At 38.2% G+C, this 19,266-nt stretch overlaps 1 protein-coding gene across 8 annotated transcripts in view; it reads right to left on the bottom strand.

The window, feature by feature from the left end:
- Positions 1 to 19,266, bottom strand: part of LOC6501829 (broad-complex core protein) — a 131,884-nt gene that overhangs the window by 9,683 nt on the left and 102,935 nt on the right. For 6 of the 8 annotated variants that reach the window (XM_044717573.1, XM_032452282.2, XM_044717574.1 and 3 more), the window contains 2 exons: positions 3,384 to 3,550; positions 1,874 to 3,314 (listed from right to left, as the gene is read on the bottom strand). In XM_044717573.1, coding sequence (XP_044573508.1) covers positions 1,874 to 3,314; positions 3,384 to 3,550 — 1,608 coding nt within the window. Of the gene's footprint in view, positions 1 to 1,873; positions 3,315 to 3,383; positions 3,551 to 4,226; positions 15,834 to 16,707; positions 17,786 to 19,266 lie in introns of those variants that run through there. The other 2 variants (XM_044717576.1, XM_044717575.1) reach the window with 2 other exon arrangements.

Raw genomic sequence — 19,266 nt, 5'->3', positions numbered from 1 at the left:
ATCATTCTGCATCAAAATCTGAGAACGAAATATTTTTTAAATTTTTTCCCCAATTTTCTGGGGGATCCCCTTCAAAAGTGCATGGAAGTCCTATGTGGCCCCTTGAGATGGCCATATCTTGGCCGATTTCTATCCGATTCTTATGCGGAATGTTTTAAACGGTTTCTGGATCGATTCCCCATCATTCTGCATCAAAATCCCTTCCAATTCCCCCCCTATTCTGCCCCGGGCAAGAGCGATAAGAATCACAGAAATTTAAATGCTCTAAATACTATAAATTAATAAAAGATGTTAATTAATATAACTATATTTCAATTATAAATAATATTAAATTATTATGTATAACATTATAATATTATCAAGTTAATAATAAATATATTAACCCGTGATCACTCTTCTTCTCTATTAGGTAATTCGCATGACGCAAATAATTGCAAGAGCACCCATAGGCATTCCAGCTAGCGAGAGTGGGAGCAACAACGGGAGCAGCCCCGTTATTGTCATCTTTTTTTCAAGTCTGTTCGCCTGGTGCTTCAGGTGCACTCTTGGGAGAGAGAGAGTGAGAACGCATTCCTTGCAGCTCCCGAACATGAGCGTTGGAAAGTATGGAAAGTTGGACTTCCATTGAACAGAATTAGCGGCAGCGGCACGTGCACTTCTTTCTTTTGCGCTGGATGTCGCCGCGATCGGTTCGGTTCTCGGTAAGTTCTCGCGTTTTATTTTGTGATTAAAATAAAAATGTCGGTAATTCGGTTTGCGCGTGTGAATATAAAGTGATTTAAAAAGTGATTCGGTTTATTTATTTAATAAAAATTAATGAGAAAGTGTTTAATTATGGCCGAAATAGTTAATTGGCTTGAATAAAGTGTGAAAATGTGCGAAAATGCCAATTTTTGGGGCCGGTCTTTCAGAAAATAAATAGTGCTGTGCTTCGCTACTTAGTGTTATAAAAAGTGATTAAAATTATAAAGTGTGTTTTAAAATTCAATCGTTTAGTTTAGTCTTTTTAGTGATTTTCGATTCGTCCGTTTCGTTCGTCCGTTCGCTTCCGATTTCATGCGTGCCGATCGTGTTGGGACTTGTAAAATATGAAACTTCTTCTTCTTCTAAAATAATGAACATTGCCAGAACTGCACTTAAAGACAGAAGAAGAAAGAAGAAGAATATACCGCATCAATGGAAGTACAGTTAGTTACTGGTGAGTCTCATTTTTTGTCTCCATTTTGCTTTCCATTCTTTTTATTTTGCACTCATTTTGGTTTTGAGTTTTCTTTGCGATTAAAGAAAAACTTGAAAAAATTAATTTCTTTATGAATTGAAATGATTTTAAATTTAATTTTATTAATTAATTACTTTAAAGATTTTTTATATTCTATAAAATATAAAAAAATTAGTTTATGTATTAGTTAAAAGATTAAAAATGGACTTGGATTTTATTTTAAATCAAAAAAATAAAGTAATCTAGTAATTTTATAAAAAAAAAACTAATAAATCGCAGAAAAGTCTAAAACAACTTTAAAAAACGAACAATTTTATAACTTGATATGTATTTATGAATATTGTTTCATTAATTTTATTTTTTATTATTATATTATTTATATTTATATATTATTTATATTTTTATATTATATATTTATATATTTTTTCTTCAAAATGTCCCTTAAATCACAGTTATTTTTGCGGTTTCTCCTTCCCTGATTTTTCTCTGAATTTCAAAAATGGGTTAAATTCAAACCCTTCCAGTGGAGGCCACAACTTCGGCATTACCCCGCCGATTCTTATCGAAAATGCCAAAATAAATAATATCCTTAACCCTTCACTAAAAATAATAAATTTCAACCCAAAGTGTCCCCAAAATACTCCCCCCACTCACCCGCTTGTTTGTACTATGAATGCCATCGGAGCTGCTGATGTTCGGCTCGGTGGCGCTGGTGGAGGCCGAGGCGGAGGAGTTGTTGTCCTGGTAGAGCATCGTGATGCCGGCGGAGTCCACCGTGTTGTCCTGCTCGTGCTCCTCGCTGTCGGCGGTGCCGGGTCGCCGGGACTCGCGGGAGGAGGGCTCCCCCGACTCCGAGTTGGTGGTGGGAATGTTGCCGGCGCCCTCCCTCTTCACATTCACGCGCAGGTCCTCGCCCTCGTCGGCCAGCATCGGCTCCTGCGAGCTGGTGACCACGTCCTGGTCCACCGATGTCACCGACGACCCGCCCGATGCGGAGGCGGAGACCGAAACGGCGACGGAAGTGGGCGCGGCCACCGTCAGAGAGCGGCCCAAGCCGACGCCGACGCCCACACTCTTCTTGCCGTGCAGGCGCTCCAGGGCGTGGTTGAGGCGGTGCTTCTTGAAGCTCTTGAGGTAGCGAAACTGCATCCCGCAGACGTCGCAGGTGAAGAGCTTGTCGGCCGGCAGCCGGGCCCGGTGGTTCTGCTCCTTGTGCTTGGCGTAGGCGCTCCGGTAGCGGTACGACTGGCCGCACTGCTCGCAGATGAAGGGCTTCTCCTCCCCGGGCCCCACGTGGGGGTGCTGCAGGGCGGCGTGCTGCTCCAGCAGCCACACGTTCGGGAAGTGGGCGTTGCACACCACGCACCGAGTCTCCTCCTCGATGGTCTCTCCGGTGGAGCTGCTGCCCCCGCCCCCTCCTCCACCACCGCCGCCGCCGGAGCTGAAGAGCGAGGAGCAGGTGTCCGAGGGACTCTTTAGCATCTGGCTGAGGTGCTGGTGGTTCATCAGGGGCGGCGTGGAGGAGCTGGACGAGGAGGAGGTGCCCTTCTCCTTGGCCTCCGCCTGGCCCGAGGCCAGCAGCAGCTGGGTGTACTGCCGCAGCCCGGTGGCGTCCACGATGACCGAGCCGGCGCCCGAGGAGCCCACCCCCAGGATGGGGGTCCTTCGCTGGCGCTGCAGCAGCTGCTCCAGGGACTCCTTGTACAGCTGGGCGCTCCGCTCGCTGGGCAGCTCCACGATGGTCACCTCGTCGCTGTCGGCGGAGCTGCGCTTGCAGGAGTCCTCGCCGGAGGAGAGGTCGTTGGAGAGGCCCGTGGTGGTGGAGCTGGTGGCCATCTGCTGGGGCGACGGCGAGGACTTGGTCGCCTTGGGCGGCTCCCGCTGGTAGAAGGCCGTCGGGGTGGGGTATCTCAGGTTGAAGGAGCCCGGAGCCGGCTGCTTTCCGGCGGACGAGGAGGTGGCTGTGGTGGCGGTGGCCGTGGCGGTGGGCGTGGCCGTGCTGGGCTGGCCCGGCTGAAAGTCCTTGGTCAGCAGGTCGCTGAGGGTGGTGAAGCGGTGGGGGAAGTCCTTGGGCGCGGTCAGCAAGCCGCGGGTCCTGTCGGAGAGAGGAGAAATGGATTAGATGGCATCCTCGGCTGGATGGCTGGATGGCTGGATGGCTTACCGGAGGGCCTCTTCCGCTAGCCAGGTCTGGTGGTGGAGCAGGCTGAGTATTCGGGACGGATCGATGTCGAAGAGGCTCAGGCCCAGGGGCGTGAAGGGGAAGGCGAAGGGCGTGGGGCAGCGGCTGGCCGCCATGGCGCCCATCGGGGAGCCGAAGTTGCGCAGGAGCTGTTGGGAGTCGAAAGTGGATCAGTTTAGTGGATTTTGTTTCTCATTTTATGCTTCGAAGGCCCTGAAATGGTGCTCTAGTTTCTGGTTCTGATTCTGATTCTGATTTTGATTCTGGGCCAGAGATCGGGGCAAGTATATCTCTTGGTTTTTGATTTTTGAAAATGGGAGCTAGACTGGTCGGGTCTATGGTCTAGGCATCGCAGGGGATGGAGGGGGGCGGAGGGCGTGGCGTGGAAATCAAAAGAAGCCCAAAAAAGACATGCAAGGCGGGAACTGAAGACACTGACACAGAGACCACAACATCTAGGCTCTACTGTACGGGCGGATTCGGCAAACAAAACTCACACATAGATCGTAAAAAAGAAGAAGCAGCTAGGGGGAGGGGGGGAGTGACTGACAGGGTTGCAGATCTTAGAAAAGATGGTACTTACGTGGCGCGGAATGGGGTTACTTAGGGCTAGGCTAGACCCGTAGCTAGAGCTTACGGGTGATCGGGGTGGACTTTGAGATTCGAGAAAATATATTGAGAATATTTGTGGGATGAGAGATTAGGTCTAGTTGAGATTAAAAACTTAAGGGTCTTAGGGAGGTGAGATTAAAAATGAAATTATAACTTTTTGTTGCCTACTTATCAGCACCCCCTGGAGAGAGAAACTCTTGAAAAACATAACTGTTTTTTTTTTTTCTTTTTCAATATTTTTATTTATATAGAATTTTATTTCATTTTCTTTTCTTCACTTTTGTTTTCCGTTTTTCAGCTTTTGCAGCTACTTCTATCATTCTTTTTGTTTCATTCTTTACTCTTCTTGTTTGTGTCTCTGTGTCTGTGTTTGTGTCTGTGTGTGTGTGTATGTGTGTGTGGAGTATTGGTGTATGAGTGTGGCCATTCTGTGTGTGTGTGTGTGTGTGAACAAGTTCTTGAAGTTTTTTTTTTTTTCGCTCGACTACTAGAAATGTTATTAGGCATAGACTATATAGCTAGCTATATATGACTGATCCTCAGCTGATCCTATAGGTCTCCTCCTCTTCTTTCTTCTTTCTTCTCATTCTCTTCTTATTTGGGGTTTCTTTTGAATTACAAATCAAATATCCTTCTATTGGAGGCCAGACAGTATATTTTTTTCAGACAGTATTTTTTATTTTATTTGCTTTTCTTGCTTATTATTTTTTTTTTTGCATTTTTTTTTTTTTTTGTTTTTTTTGCTTTGTTATAAACTATGATATGCCTTGCTTTGCTTAAATATTTTTCCCATCGTTATTTTCATATAAATTTCTTGTTCTTGGGCCGAGTGTTTAATTCTGGGAGTCGGAATTTGTCTCTTTTTTTATTTTTTGGATTTCCTAAAATATGTTTCGGGCTGAGTTTTGCTCAAGAGTTCTAAAATACTTTACTGATTGCTCTCTATTTGTGTGTAGGTTTTAGATTTTACATATTTTGGTGCCTGATAAGCGGTTTATTCCCGAAATGGTTCATTATTCAGCAGTGGATCGGACCAACCCAAAAAAGAGTCGACCGACCTCCTCTCGTCAGTGCTTTTGGGCTCGTACTACGAAAAAAAATATATATAGTTAGCGTATAATTTTAACCTTCCGCTTTTAGTAATAATTGTTTTCTTTTTCTTTTTTTTTTTTAATTGTGTTTTTTTGTTTTGGGCTTTTTCCGGAGATATATATCATATATCATATATCAAGCTCTCTCTCTTGCATATTAAGTACAAAGTACAGTTGTGAGCGAACTGGCTCCAGGCTCCAGAACCAGTTCCAGTTCCAGTTCCAGTTCCGCGCTGTATGAGGGATGGGATGGGTTTTGAAAAGTAATGTAGATGCGTGAGATGGTTTTGTTTACTTTTATTTCGCTTTCTGTTGCTTCCAAAATCTTATCTCGACCGTAATCAGTAAAATAATCATAATAGTGATAATAAGATAATAATAATAATAAAAAAAATGATCGCAAACTGAACTGTGAACTGTGTCGATTGGAACTTAAATTGCAGTTTATGTTATAGTTCTATTCGAGCGTACAGACAGTCCAGCGCCTAATGGTATGCTAGGGCCGTCGTAGCGCTCAATAAATAATCGCAAATCGCTCAACTTAGTCTACGGATAATGGGAGTACTCTCTTACTTTTGAAGCTACAACTAAGAAAGATTTCAGTTAGTTGCTGCTTTTTTTTTTTTTTTAAATTAATTATTGTATAATTCTTTTCCATTTCTCAGTATGTGTGTGGCGTGTGTGTGTGTGGAGTGTGGCGTGTTTTACAGTTAGTTAAGTATATATATTTATATAAATTATTTATGTATCTTGTATGTCTATATTGTTAGGAACATATTGACGTAATCATAACGTATTGCAGCTATTTGTTCATCATCTCTTTTTGTTTTTTATGCTTTTTGTTTATTGGATCTTGATCTGAACTTGGTGTCTTGTTGTATTTATTTTTTCAACCGCCTCTTAATCTGATTATTAACCCTCTCGTTAGGCAGTTCCTTTTTTTTTGGTGAAAGCCCAGAAGGGGCCGCAAGAAGGACAATGAATGGAATGATATTGTTTCTCGGAATGTCTTTTCCACTGCTCTCATATCCTTCGAAAGACTCCCCTCTGGGTTCCAATAACTTAGGAGCAAAAAAAAAAACGCGTCCTTGCAGACAAAACAAATTAATAATTGTATAAAAAATATGTAAAATTATTTATGAATGAGCCTCAATAGGGAACTTAAAGAATTTCTCAACCGTTTCTCTCAGTTACTAAAACTATTATTTTGCTACCCATTTGTTTGTCTCTCGATAAAAATTAATATTACTTTGCTTATCCTGGCTATCATCTGGCTGGGAAGGTTAAAAGTTCATGTCCTTTTTCTTGTCAGAATTTTTTTTCATTAAATATGTATGCTTACATTTCTTGTGTCTCTTTCTGTGAAAATAGTTATTATTCTGTTTGCTAAAAACTAGTTTACATTTTTTCATTTTTGATAAATTGTTTGTTGTTTTTTTTTTTCGAGTAAGTGTCCTTTCCTTTCTTTTTTTTGGGATATGCAAAACTACTTTGTTTTTGTTTCTACCTTGTCGATTTGGTTGTGTGAGTGTGTCAGAGTGTGTGTGTCAGTGTGTGTGTGTGGCTAAAATGGTGTGGCCAGAGACCTCTAATAGTTGTCCTTTTTAGTATTTCTCTGCCGCCTTTCCTTTCAGTTGCAAACTAATTTCATTTTTCTTCATTTTCTTTTTCTTTACATGCTTTAAGTATGAGTGTGTGGGTGTGTGGTGTGTGTGTGGTTCTAATATTTACTTTTTATATAATGTATATATAGATCTCAATGCCTCCCGTTGCTCGCCTAAAAAAATAACTATCAAAAAAACCGCAATTTCCGTTTTGACTTCCTTCCTTGGTGTTGTTGTTTTTTGTTTTTTTTTTTGCTTTTTTTGTGTCCTTTTCGCATTTTTATAAAATATTATTTTAGTATGTATAATGTATATATGTATTGTATATATATATATTTTTTTTGTTTTTTATTTTATTTTTTATTCTGTTTTTTGTTTTGTTTTTTATGTTTTTTGTTTTTTTTTTTTTTAAGGGGAGTAGGCACTACAGTGTTGTTTTTCTCTCATTTTTTTTGCTTTTTCATCCTTTATCTTTCTGACGTTTTCTTTTTGTTTTTTTTTCTCCTCCTCTTCTCTTGAAAAAATTGTTCAGCTTTTTTCCAGTGTATCTGTATCTGTATCTGTATCTGTATCTCTTTGTAAGCCTCAGCTAGCTCTGAATCTGAATCTGAATCTGATCTGACAAAAAATAAGCTGCTCTACAATCAACAAGTATTTTCTCTCAGTGGTTCAGCTTCTTCTCTATCCTCTGTATATGTGTGAGTTTCTCTCAGTGTAGGTCGTCGCGTGTGTCGTGTCGTGTCGTGTGGTGTGCTTGAGCCTTAATACCGAAAAAAATTGTTTACAACTTTTGAAGCTTTTTTAGGTTTCCAATGTCCTGCTATTAGTTTTTCCCTTTACCTTCTATATAATATATATATTCATATTCAAGTGTAGATATCATAATGTATATATTTTGTTTGTATTTGCTTCTAACTTGACTTTAGCGTATCAAAAAACGTGTGTGTGTGTGTGTGAGTGTGTGGAGGGGTTTTCTTTGGGGAGAGGAAGCTTATGGGGGAGGAGTTGATCTTCAAAAATTGGTTCTATATTCCTCGCCTGGGAGTTTTAAAAACTATGTACATTATTTCCATTTGAAATTGTCTTTTTTTCTTCTTTTCTTTTTTTTTGCATTAAAACTTTTTAGGGAAAATTGCTTTTTAGAGTCGGCTTGTGTTATGAACTAGTTCTTTTTAGTGAGAATCTTTTTGAGAAGAAATAATTTGCTTTTTTTTTTTATCACAATCTCTGTTGGGAAAAATGGGAATTTGGATGGGAAAATTGTGTTCAGAAAAGATGAACTAGTTCACAGATACTTGCTGTACCTTTTTCTGCTTCTGTTCGCTTTTCACTCATTTTTTTTTTATATCTATGTACAGTATGTCCTCGAATTGTTAGCTTGGCACTCAAACTTATTATGTTTTTTTGGTTAATTAGAGCTGCTATATTGCTTCTGTTTCTGTTGCTGTTTCTGTTTCTGTTGCTGATTATGATTATGTCTTGTGTTTTGTGTTGATTAGTACGCCGATGAAACCAATTCAGTTTAGTTTATTGCGTCTCACTGTCTCTCGCCTGCTCAGCTTACAAGTTTCGCTCAACGAACCGAAAAAGGCATATATTTAATGTTCAAAATCATACTAAATCGGAACAATTATACAAAAATGGAACAAACAAACAATATCTCATACACGTTCGACTACAACTCGGATACAGATCGGATTATTATATTATGTTATGGTGTATATTTTTCTTATATATTTCTTGCTTGCTTTCTATTTTGTATTTTGTATTTTGTAATTAGTTTTTATTATTATTATTCTTGGTAACACACTCTGTAAAAAACGTGGAAAACATTTATGAGAGCTGCTGGGGCTTGTAAATATCAATTGTTTTCTTTGTTATTCTTTCTTTTTTTTATTTAACAATTGGTGCTATCGCTTGTCATCGGTCTATCGGTCTATCGGTCTTGGGTACACTTAAGTTATTTGTATTGTAGGTGATTATGTAAAATTAATGTAGAAGAAGGCAATTCGTCAACAGGGTACATGTGTGTAGGTTTCTCTTTCTCTCATTTTGTTGTCAGTGTGTGTCTCGTCTCGATTACTCGATTCGATATCGATTAATATCATCGTAATATCGTATTTCACGGAATGTATGCCATAACCTCTATTTTGTTTCGGGCCTGGAACTAGTTCCCTTGAACTTGGTTCGTGTCTGATCTATTCTATTTACAGTTAGTTGTTGGCTGATTGTGATTGGGGTTTTTTGGCGGAACTAGTTCCTCATTCGGTTCCTGCTTCGGTTTATTGTCGTATTCTGTTTTGTTAAATGCTTTCTATTTCATTTTGTGTCGCTTGTGTGCTTGTGTGGAACTAGTTCTTGCCCGGACCGAGGTCAGTAATTGTGGCATACTTTTCAGCGCAAATCGATCGAATCGAACACGAAAAAAAAGGCATTATTGGGGGAGGGGGGTCCTCGGGGCTAAGCTACAGAGTCCTGTTTTAAAAAACACACAAACAAGTTCGGTATATTTCAACTATTGTTTGATTGTGTTAAGTCCTATTACTCGCCACGTCTTACGTCTCATAGTTACTGTTACTTGTTAATTGTTATTTGTTAATTGTTAATTAAAAAAATACGCTGTTCACAATAAAAATAGACTAATTAGAAATCGATTGTAAAGATTCTCTATGTTACGTAATGCATTATGTAAAGCATTTTCCTCCGCAGCCATGTTTTCCATATTTCTAATATTTCTCTTCTCTTCTCTTTTATTTTCTTCACTTTTTTTTCAACACTTTTTTGTAAATTAGATTTGTGTTTAAATATTGGTACTATTGTTCTTGCTTCTTGCTTCTTGTTGTAGTTGTAGTTGTATTGTTGTTGTATATATTCGGTATATATAGATATATATCTAGATATATGTATATTGAGAGATATATGCATATATAAATATTGTTTGTTGCTTGTTTCTGCCGTTTCTCTTGTTTGTTTGTTTGTTTGTTTGTTTGTTTGTTAGTTATGTTGTATTGGAAGAATCTGTGTTTACCCTGAGCACTTTTTCTGCTAGAAATTAAAATGAAAAGGTCTTCTATGTGTGTGTCTTGAGACGAAATCTTGTTACGTAATCGAAAATCATAACTCAAATCGCAAACAAATAGGTCTATGCCGAAAAATTAAAACCGAAACGGAACTTTTCGTTTTTCATCATTTTGCCGAAACTTGCAATTTTTGTATTATTTTCATTTTGAGTTCTTTTCTCTGGAATTTGGGTTTGGAATTTGGATTTTAATAACTGTATTTTGTTTTTTAATGATTCCTTTTTTTTGTTTTTTTTGTTTAGTTATTTTGTGTGCCAAAGCTTGATCTCTTGAAGTTTTTCTCTGAATTTCGATTGGAATCGTCTTGGAAACGAACTAAAAAACGCTTTTTAAAATACTTATTAATTGCTTTCTTTTTTTAGTTGTTTTTTTGCTTTGTTTTTTATTACAGTAAGTTGAGTATGTAATGTTGCTAGTATATAGATTTATATAAATTCGACTTGTATGCAATTCTAGCGTAATGTTTACTTGTCCTCCTAACATATCCTGCTACTGCTCCTGATCTGATCCTCTTCTCTACTGCGCTTGCTGTACAAGTTCGGGGAAGCTCTCGATCCGGGGAGTATATATCCAAGATATAGCCTCCCGATCGAGGGGCGAGTGGGGGATGGGGGGGTAGGGGGTAGTGTCAGTGTGTGTATGTGTGTGTGTTATAGGTTCATATATAAATATCCTTATTTTTTTTCGCTTTTTTTCCCAAATACATTGTATATATATAATTTAATATTTTTTATTTTCCTCCTTGCTTCCTCCTTGCTTGTGTTTTATTTCTGTTTTTTGTTCTTGTATATATATTTTTAAATTCCTGTTTCCTTTAAAATGCATTTTTGCAGTTACGCCTAATGATATTTTTTTCCTTAATAATTTTTCTCCCAGTGCCCGAAGGGATTCATATTTTTTTTCACATTTTTTTTTTCGTTCTGGAACCTAAAGCGGAAATCGTAGAACCGAAGCTGAATATCTATTTAGATCCTAGGCTGGTATATGCTGCTCTTCTATACGAGATTTTAAGTGCAATTAAATGTATATTTTGTAATTTAATCATTTAGCATTTAGCATTTAGCATTTATCCTTAACTTGAGTCTAAAAGTTCAAAACTAAAATTTTCATTTTTTTTGTTTTGTTGGGAAACGAAACGAAGCTAACGAATTTCGAGTCTTTTGTTTCTATTTAGGCCTAAAAGTGTTTCCTCGTAAATTTCGACTAAAAATTTGTATTAGCATTGATTTGATCCAAAAGTTCTTTTTTCTCTCCTTCTCGTCGCTACACTCGCGAAAAAAACTGGCAACAACTTAAGACTTAGATTAAAAAAAAAAAACACAAAAGAAAACGTATCAGAAATAAAACAAAATGATAAAAAAAATGATTAAAAAACTGTGTGACTTTTAAGGGGACTTGTGTTTTGGGGATCGATTGGCAATTTTGTATATTTCGCTATAGGCTTGTCTTTAATTAGTTAGTTTGTTTAATTTATTATGTAATTCGCTGTGAAGGAACTTGTTGGAATTTTCTCGTGTTGCTGCTCGGTTGCTGAATGGCTTGTTGTTCTTGTTCTTGTTCTTGTTCTTGTCGAAGTAATTAATTAAAAATAAATTGAAACAAATTAACGTTCATGGGGGAACCAAACTAAGGAACTTTTGATCACAACTTAGGCGATAATAAAACTCTTAAGCACTAAACTTAAAATCTAAAAATTGCTTAAAAACTAAATGAGAAATGAAAGGGGGGCTGGACACAATGAATTTTATCTTGGAATGATATGTGAAAAGTATATATCTTTTTTTCGGGATGAGTTTAATGGTAAAAAATGGAAATAAAAAAGGCCAAACATTGATTTTTTTATTTGTTTTAATTTCGGTTTTTCTTGTTTTTTTTGTTGTTTGTTTGTTGTTTTCCACTCGAGCTGCTCGCTGCTGGCTTGTGTTTGACAATTTTGAATTTATGTTTAGTAAGTAGGGCTGGGGCTGGGGCTGGGGCGGGGGTGTTCTCTTTTCGCATATAGCTTACAAATTCATTGTGTTTGGGCTTCTGGGTTGACAAAATCGTATAATACATACACATTACTGAACAGAACAGAAGGAAGTTCGAACTTATCAAAAGAAATAAACGAAAAAAAAAGTATATATATTTTTAAATTTGTTGCCACGTTTTTTTGTCGTTTGTTTTTTTAGTTGTTTTTTTTTTGTTTTAGTTAAATTTGTTTGTTTTTGTTGCTAAAGCTAAATAAATTTCATATAAATTGGTATAATAATAATAACATTTCGCTTAAACATTTAGAACTAAATATATATCGATTTGTATATATTTATGTGGGTGTTTATATTAAAAAAAAAAATTAATAAGAGACACAGAGCATGAATCATTGTGTGTGTGTGTGGGTGTGGGTGTGCGTGTGTTTGGTGTGTGTGAGGGGCTTTCAGTGCATTTAATTAATTATTAAGACGAAAAAAAAAAATAGTTAAAAAAAAAAGTTTTTATGTTTGTCTCGAACTCGTGACCGTCGCGAACTAGTTCCACTCCGCCTTCGTGGTTCCACCTTCCACCCATTTATTTTAATTCTTCTTCTTGGAATGTCTTGTTTCTTCCTCTTTCCGCGCATCCTGGGCAAGGACTTGAGTAACTGCTTCTTCCCCTCCTGTTTTTTTTTTTTTTTTTATTACTTTCTGCTATGGAAATGCAATTAAAATTATCGAGAAAGCTTTGGTTCGAATCTATATCGTAATTTTTATACTCGTTATTATTAAGTGTTTATAATTTTGTTTCTAAAAGGCCGAAAATCACAATTTTGTTTTGCTCTCTCTTATTATTATTATTTATGTTTCTAAACGTTAATTTTATTTGATTAGTTTTTAGTTTTAATTTTGTTTTTAGTCAAGTTTCAATGCAGATATTTGTTGTGTTTGTGTTTGCTTTCCTAAAAACATCACAATTATTGAATTGATGCCGTTTGCCTCTAACTCGTTACTCGTTACTCATTACTCGCTTTACTCGCTTTATTCGTTTTTATTCTTTTATGGTAATTACCCTTCTAAAAATCCCTTTAATACTGCATATGAGAAAAGTAAGCCAACAACAAAAGTGATAAATGGCAACGCGCTAATCATTATTATTATTTTATTTTTTATTTTTCATTTCTTCTCTCAATCCGCCTTACAAAAATGCAAAGCAATCAGCTCCCCTTTGGTTTTTTGGTTAAATATCCATTAGTTACTCCCTATTCTTGTAATTGTAATGCTATCACAGCCAAATTGTTTAATCCAAAAGTTTTGTGTTTGTTTCCGTTTTTTTCTCCCCATTTTTTGTTTTTTTTTTTTTGCCAAAAAGTTTTCTTTTTTTTTTTTGTTTGTTTAAAATTTAGAATTTTGAATTTTGTCTAGCGTGCCCCCTCTTTTCTTTCAGTGTGCGTTAATTGTTGTTGCTTCTTGTCATTATGATTATTATTAGTAGTAGTTATGTGTTTCAGTTTTGTAGCTTGCTGTTCCCAATCCGTTGCCAAAAATCGAAAACAAAAGCTCCTTGCCCGGCGGAAGCGCTGAAGCGGAAACTGATCTTGACTTCTCAGAGAGGGCAGCCCCAGAAGTTCTTCACTTTTTTTTGTTTTGTTTTTTTTTTTATAGATTTGTTGTTTGTTGTTTCGTTTTGTTATAATTTTGAGATCGATTTGCATTCATTGTTGTTGCTTCTTCCGGCTGCCCCTCCTCTAATCGCCCCAGTGGAGGTGGAGGCGGTCGTGGGCGGTCGTGGAGATCTAGCGAGGGTCGATCGAGCCGGTTTCCAAATAGCCAAGGAGGATAAATCGTAGCTGATTCGTCGGATAACTAACAAAAGATCTAAACTTATCTATAAAGTGGGTTCTCATGATTCCCTCCTGCTTCTAGTCACTAAAAAGGGGGGGGAGGGGGGGTCCTACTCTTCCACCATCAAAGCAAAGCAAACTTGGCAAGAAAATAAGGGGAGGGGGGGGATGTGCGTTTTTAGTTTAGATTTTAAGATTATTTTATCCAAAGTTGAAAAGGAAATGTTGAGCCACTCTGTTGAGTCTCTACAAGGCTACCCCCTTTCTGTTTCGGTTTATGTATATAGTAAGTATATATCATATAAATATCGTTTAGATCACAGACTCTCTATGTCAAAAGGGTTCTCTGCATCTTCTGGTTTATATATATAAATATTGTATATAGATATATGTATATGTTGCTGTATATACTAAGTCCTGTGTGTGAGTGAGTGAGTGTGTTGGGGAGTTGGGGTGTCGGGGAGAAGGGGAGAAGGGGGTGGTCTAGTCCTAGGTCTACTAACTCTCGCACTAATAGCTTTCATTTAAAAGGGGGGATATGTATGTGTTTTCTACTCTCGCTGAAGAGAAAGAAAATCGAACGACGCACAAAAGTATGCTACAAAGTACAGAGGTGCCTAGAGTTCATGTCCGCTATTTCTTTTTATTTTTAATTTTTTTTTAATTTTTATTTGTTTTTTGTTCACCAGTTTACTTTGCTTTTACTTGGCTCTGCTTCTTCTGCTGTTTGTGTGTGAGAGTGTGTGTGTGTGTGTTAGGGGGCAGGGGGGGGCAGGGGTTCAAGGGTTTTCTCTTTTAAGCTACTCTTTACTCTTTTTTCAACTCTCTATTTTATTATCATCGTCAACATTCTACGTCCTCGGATCCTTCGGCTTTCGGCTGCTACTTAAAAAGTTACATCACGTGTTCACTGTTCTTTCATTATGTTATATATGTTTACCGTTATCGTTATCGTTATCGTTATCGTTAATCGCTATCGCTAGCATTACTAAATCGTATTCAATAGATCAATTTCCTCCACTCTCCCGTCCATGTATCATGTGTATAGTTAGCAATTTTTTATACATTTTTTTTTCAATATTTTTATAAACTTTTCTTTCTCTTTCTCATTTATTTTTTTGCGCTTTTTCCTCTCGCTATCGCTATCTCGCTTTCTTGCCTATATATGTCTTACGATCTCTTATATATATACTTTTGAAAAATATATATAGTTGTATATATATATATATATATATATATATGTATATTATATATATATATCCTTTTTCTCATTAGATTCCTGCCACTCTCGGGCCGCTCTCGGCCTACTAATGACCTGCTCTCTCTGACATTTTCGCTCTTTCACTTTTTCCCGTTCACTTTCAAAAAAAAAAAAACGTCAAGAGCCCGGATCTCTCTCTCTTAACTCGGGCGTCCTTCTCTTCGATCGCCTCTCTTGGTGTCCTATTACTAGAAAAAAAAACAAGTTCGCTTCTTGGTATAAACTTCAACAATTCGACAATATGCTGCTATATAATTATTGTATATATAATGTATATATATTAATATAGATGTGTGTGTGTTTTTTTTTTGTTTTTCTCTTCGTGTATGGTTATAGCCTGCCTGCTCTTCTATTGTGTGTGGGTGTGAGTGTGTGTTGGTGTGTGTGTGTTTCTGTTTCTGTCTCTTTCCTATTTGCTAGAGTTTCTGGTTTTTGCGCCCAGCTTGTGTTTCTGCGGCGTCTCTGATGCCTCGCTTTTACATAATTAATAAAATATATACATATGTATATACAGGGATTCAACGGTATATACATATACGTGTTGTAGTGTTGTTGTGTTGGTGTAAGAGTGTGTGTGTGTGTGTGTTGGTGTAATTGGTCTCCATTCTCTTTCTTTTTGAATTCTTCTCTTAAAGTCAAAAGTTCTTCTTGGCTTTTTTCTTTTAATTGTTGTTGTAGTTGTTGTTATAATTGTTGCTGTTGTTGTTGTTGTTGGTGTATTGCAGATAATTGGCATTGCTGCTACTGTTGTTGTTGTTGTTGTTGTTGTTATTGTTGTTATTATTATAATAATAATAGTAGTAATAATAATAATTTAATAACAAACTAAAATCGTTTCACTATTGCGGCATCTCGTCCTTCGTCTCGACCGGGCTGGGTGACAAAAACTTGCGCACATACTTGGGAAAATGCGTTTTCTCGTGCGCCTTGAGTATCGTTGAGCGGGAAAACGTTTTCCCGCACATATTACATCGGAACGGCCGTTCGCCTGAAAATCGATTTCCCCGCAACGCAAAAAGGGCAACAGGGAAATCACAGGGAAATATACATTATAGAGGATACTATTTCTTTTTTTTATTATCATTAAAGTGTATGTAGTTTTTGTGGAAAATGGTTTGTGAAAATGGCAGTGCTATGAAATGATGGATATTTGGGGAAAAGTTCTCAGAAATGTGGTTCTCAAAACCCACTAGGCGTATACGTAATATTTTCTATGGACAAATTATGGATAAATATTGGAAAACTTTTTACATTTGTTTTTTAGAGACTTTTTAGAGACAAATTTTGCCATTTAATGACACTTTGAGGTGTTTTTTTAATAACTAGGCGTATACTTGATTTTCAACCACTAGGCGTATACGTAATATTTTTTATGATTGATTTTTGAAGTATTTTATCATTTTTTTTAAGGGATAGAGCTATTAGTTTGTGTTTCAGCCTTTAAATTGAAAATAAAAAAAATGCCAACTAGGCGTATACGCAATATTTGCGAGGGTCAAGAAAAAATCACGTATACGCCTAGTGAGTTGAGATTAAGTATACGCCCAGTGTTCTATGACAGTGTCTAAGGGATTTTTGTTTTAAATTTGTTTTTTGTTTAAAATTTGTTTAAAAAACAATTATAGAGATAATCTGAATCTTTTTAAGACAATAATCAGTAGAAATATCTCATAGATACGCTATCCTTTAGGGATAGCTAGAGTGATTTTAAGGCTAGATACCTTTAAAATGTTAAACGGACAGACTTTGCTATAGTTTCTCTCAGTGTTTCTATTAAGGACTAAATGGAGGACAATGGAGTGAAGTTGTGGGTGGCGATTGTAATTTATGAACTGGTGGAGTCTAAAAACTAATCAACTTACCGGTGTGCACGCGACAATGATCTTTCATGTGGTGGCGCAGCTTAAACGCTTTGCCACAAAACTCACATTTAAATGGTCGATCACCTGTATGTACCGACAAATGCGTGATCAGTGATGTAACATCGGGAAAACTTTTAGCACAGAACTTACACATGACAACACTATTCGGATCACTGGACGCGCCGGCGGCCGAGCCGAGCAGCGACGCCGACTGGGCGGCAGCAGCAGCGGCAGCGGCTGCCGCGGCAGCGGCCGAGGTCGAGGGGGAGGATGATCCCCCGCTGCCACCTCCACCACCACCACCACCAACGCCGCCGCCACTGCCACCGCCCCCCGCTGACGCTGAACCACCCGCTGCACCACCACCAGCAGCTCCATTGCCAGAGGCATTCCGGCCTCCGCCAACGCCCACCCCTCCTCCAGCAGCGCCGCCTCCCACGGACCCGGAAGCTCCTGCTCCCGGCACCCCGCCTCCTCCTGCCCCGCCGCCGATGCCCGCGGCGCTCTCCAAGCAGCTCGCCGTCAGACTCTGGAAGGTGGAGCAGCTGCTGGCCAGGGAGAGGGCCGCCTCCATGTCGATGCCAAAGGCAGCCGCTGCGGCCGCCACGGCCGCCACCTGCTCCTGGGTATCCACCTGGTTGCCGGCGGCCGCCGAACTGGCCGCCATGGCCGCCGCGTTCATCTGGAAGGCCGCGAAGGCGGGCGGCAGCCCGGCGGCGGCCATGTTCAGGTCGTTGAGGAGGTGCGAGTGGAGCAGGGCGGTGGTGGTGGGCTCCCGGTACTCCAGCGTCTTCAGCGAGTGGGTCAGCAGGTGGCGGGTGAGCTTCGATTGGTTGGGGAAGCCCAGGCCGCAGTACATGCACGGATAGACGGCCATGGGCGGCGGTGTGGGGGGGCTGCTGCTGTGCAACGAGGGGGCTTGCTGTTGTTGTTGTTGGGCAGACTGTTGTTGCTGCTGTTGCTGTTGCTGCTGCTGTTGTTGTTGTTGTTGTTGCTGGTGGTGCAGCATGGCGGCGGCAGCCGCGACCGCGGAGCTACTACTGCCCTGCTGTTGTTGGTGGGGCGATTCGGACGTTTCCTGGAACAGACACCAAACAAAAATCCAACATCAACTTCTTTACTACTTTTGGCTTTGCTTTCTTGCTTTTTTTTTTGGTATTTGGTTTTTGTTTTGGTTCGGTATTATTTTTTGGTATTTTTCAGTTTCAGTTTCAGTTTTTGCTGGCAATCGATTTCATCTGTTTTTCTTATTACTTCTTTTTTATTTAAGACTTTAGTTTTAAATCTCTAACAATGTCTGTTATTATTACTTTTTGCTTTTCTTCGTTTTCTTTGTCTAGTATTTATTATTTTGGTATTTTTTTCAGTATTTCTTTTACTTTCTAACAAGAAACCAAAAAAAATGGTATTCATAAAATTACAAAAAAACGTTTTAGAGTGAAAGAGATGGTTAGACAGCCAAAGAAAGAGATAGACTCATTGTCGGAGCGAATTAGAGGAACAGAGAAAGAGACAGAACGATAGAGAGAGTGAGAGAGAGATAGAGAGAGAGAAAGAGATGGGGAGAGAATTACATAATTAATCCAGAAAAAAACTAAATGCAACAAATCAAAGCAACGGTTCTCTCTTTCCCCGAAATTAAAATTAAAAAATTGCAAATCTAATTTAAAAATTAATTATTCATACACGAGAGAGTGGGAGAGAGAAAGGAAATCAAGAAAGGAAGTATTTTTTCAAAAACAAATTACAGAATTTACAAAAAGGAAATTATAGAAAGGATCAAAATAAGGAATGATTTAAATGTTATTTTTATTTTTTATTTTTTTTTTTTTTCGAAAAATAATCTAAAAATGCTCTCCACCGGCTCTGCGCCTCTCCCTTCTACTATTACATCTTCTTCTTCTTCTCATCCTCATCCTCCTTCATCTTCTTCTTCCTCCTCCTCGAGGCCAGACTCGGGTTCGAAACCCCTAGCCTGGACTCCTTCGCTTTTTTTTTTAAAGTTTTTTAAATTATTTTTTAAATATTTTTTTTCGATAGTGTCTCAAACCGCTGGATGAATGCCAAAAAAACAAGAGGGGGTTTCAGCATTTGACTTTCGTTGTGTATTTTTCGTTTGTTGTTTTTCATTTGTTTATTTTATTTTTTTTATGTTAATTATTCCATTTTCTTTTTTTTTTTTTTCTGTATTTTTTCAAGAAGTTGAATTTCGATTTTTGTTTGGGCGTTGTTCGAAAAACGTCGCATAATCGTACGTTAAGAATGGACATAGCTTTTCTTTGCTCTCCATTTTGATTTTGGTTTTTTACATTAAGCTTTTTGTGTTTTTATTTTTTAGTGTAAACTTATTGTTAAAAATTGTTTTGTTTTTGTTGTTTATTTTTTTTGCCGACTCAAAATTTTGACCAAACGTCTTGATCAAGTTCGGAACGCGGTACGCTTTTCAAAGTTTTTTCGAGTTTGCAATTTTCGAGTTTGAATTTTGGTTTTGAAAACAAAAACAGTATTGGACTGAATACAAATTTTGTGGGGTTTTCGTTTTCGATTTCGGGCTTATTG

This window comes from Drosophila ananassae, chromosome XR (assembly GCF_017639315.1).
Source record: "Drosophila ananassae strain 14024-0371.13 chromosome XR, ASM1763931v2, whole genome shotgun sequence".
Lineage (NCBI taxonomy): Eukaryota > Metazoa > Arthropoda > Insecta > Diptera > Drosophilidae > Drosophila > Drosophila ananassae.
This window is presented reverse-complemented; position numbering and strand designations above follow the sequence as displayed.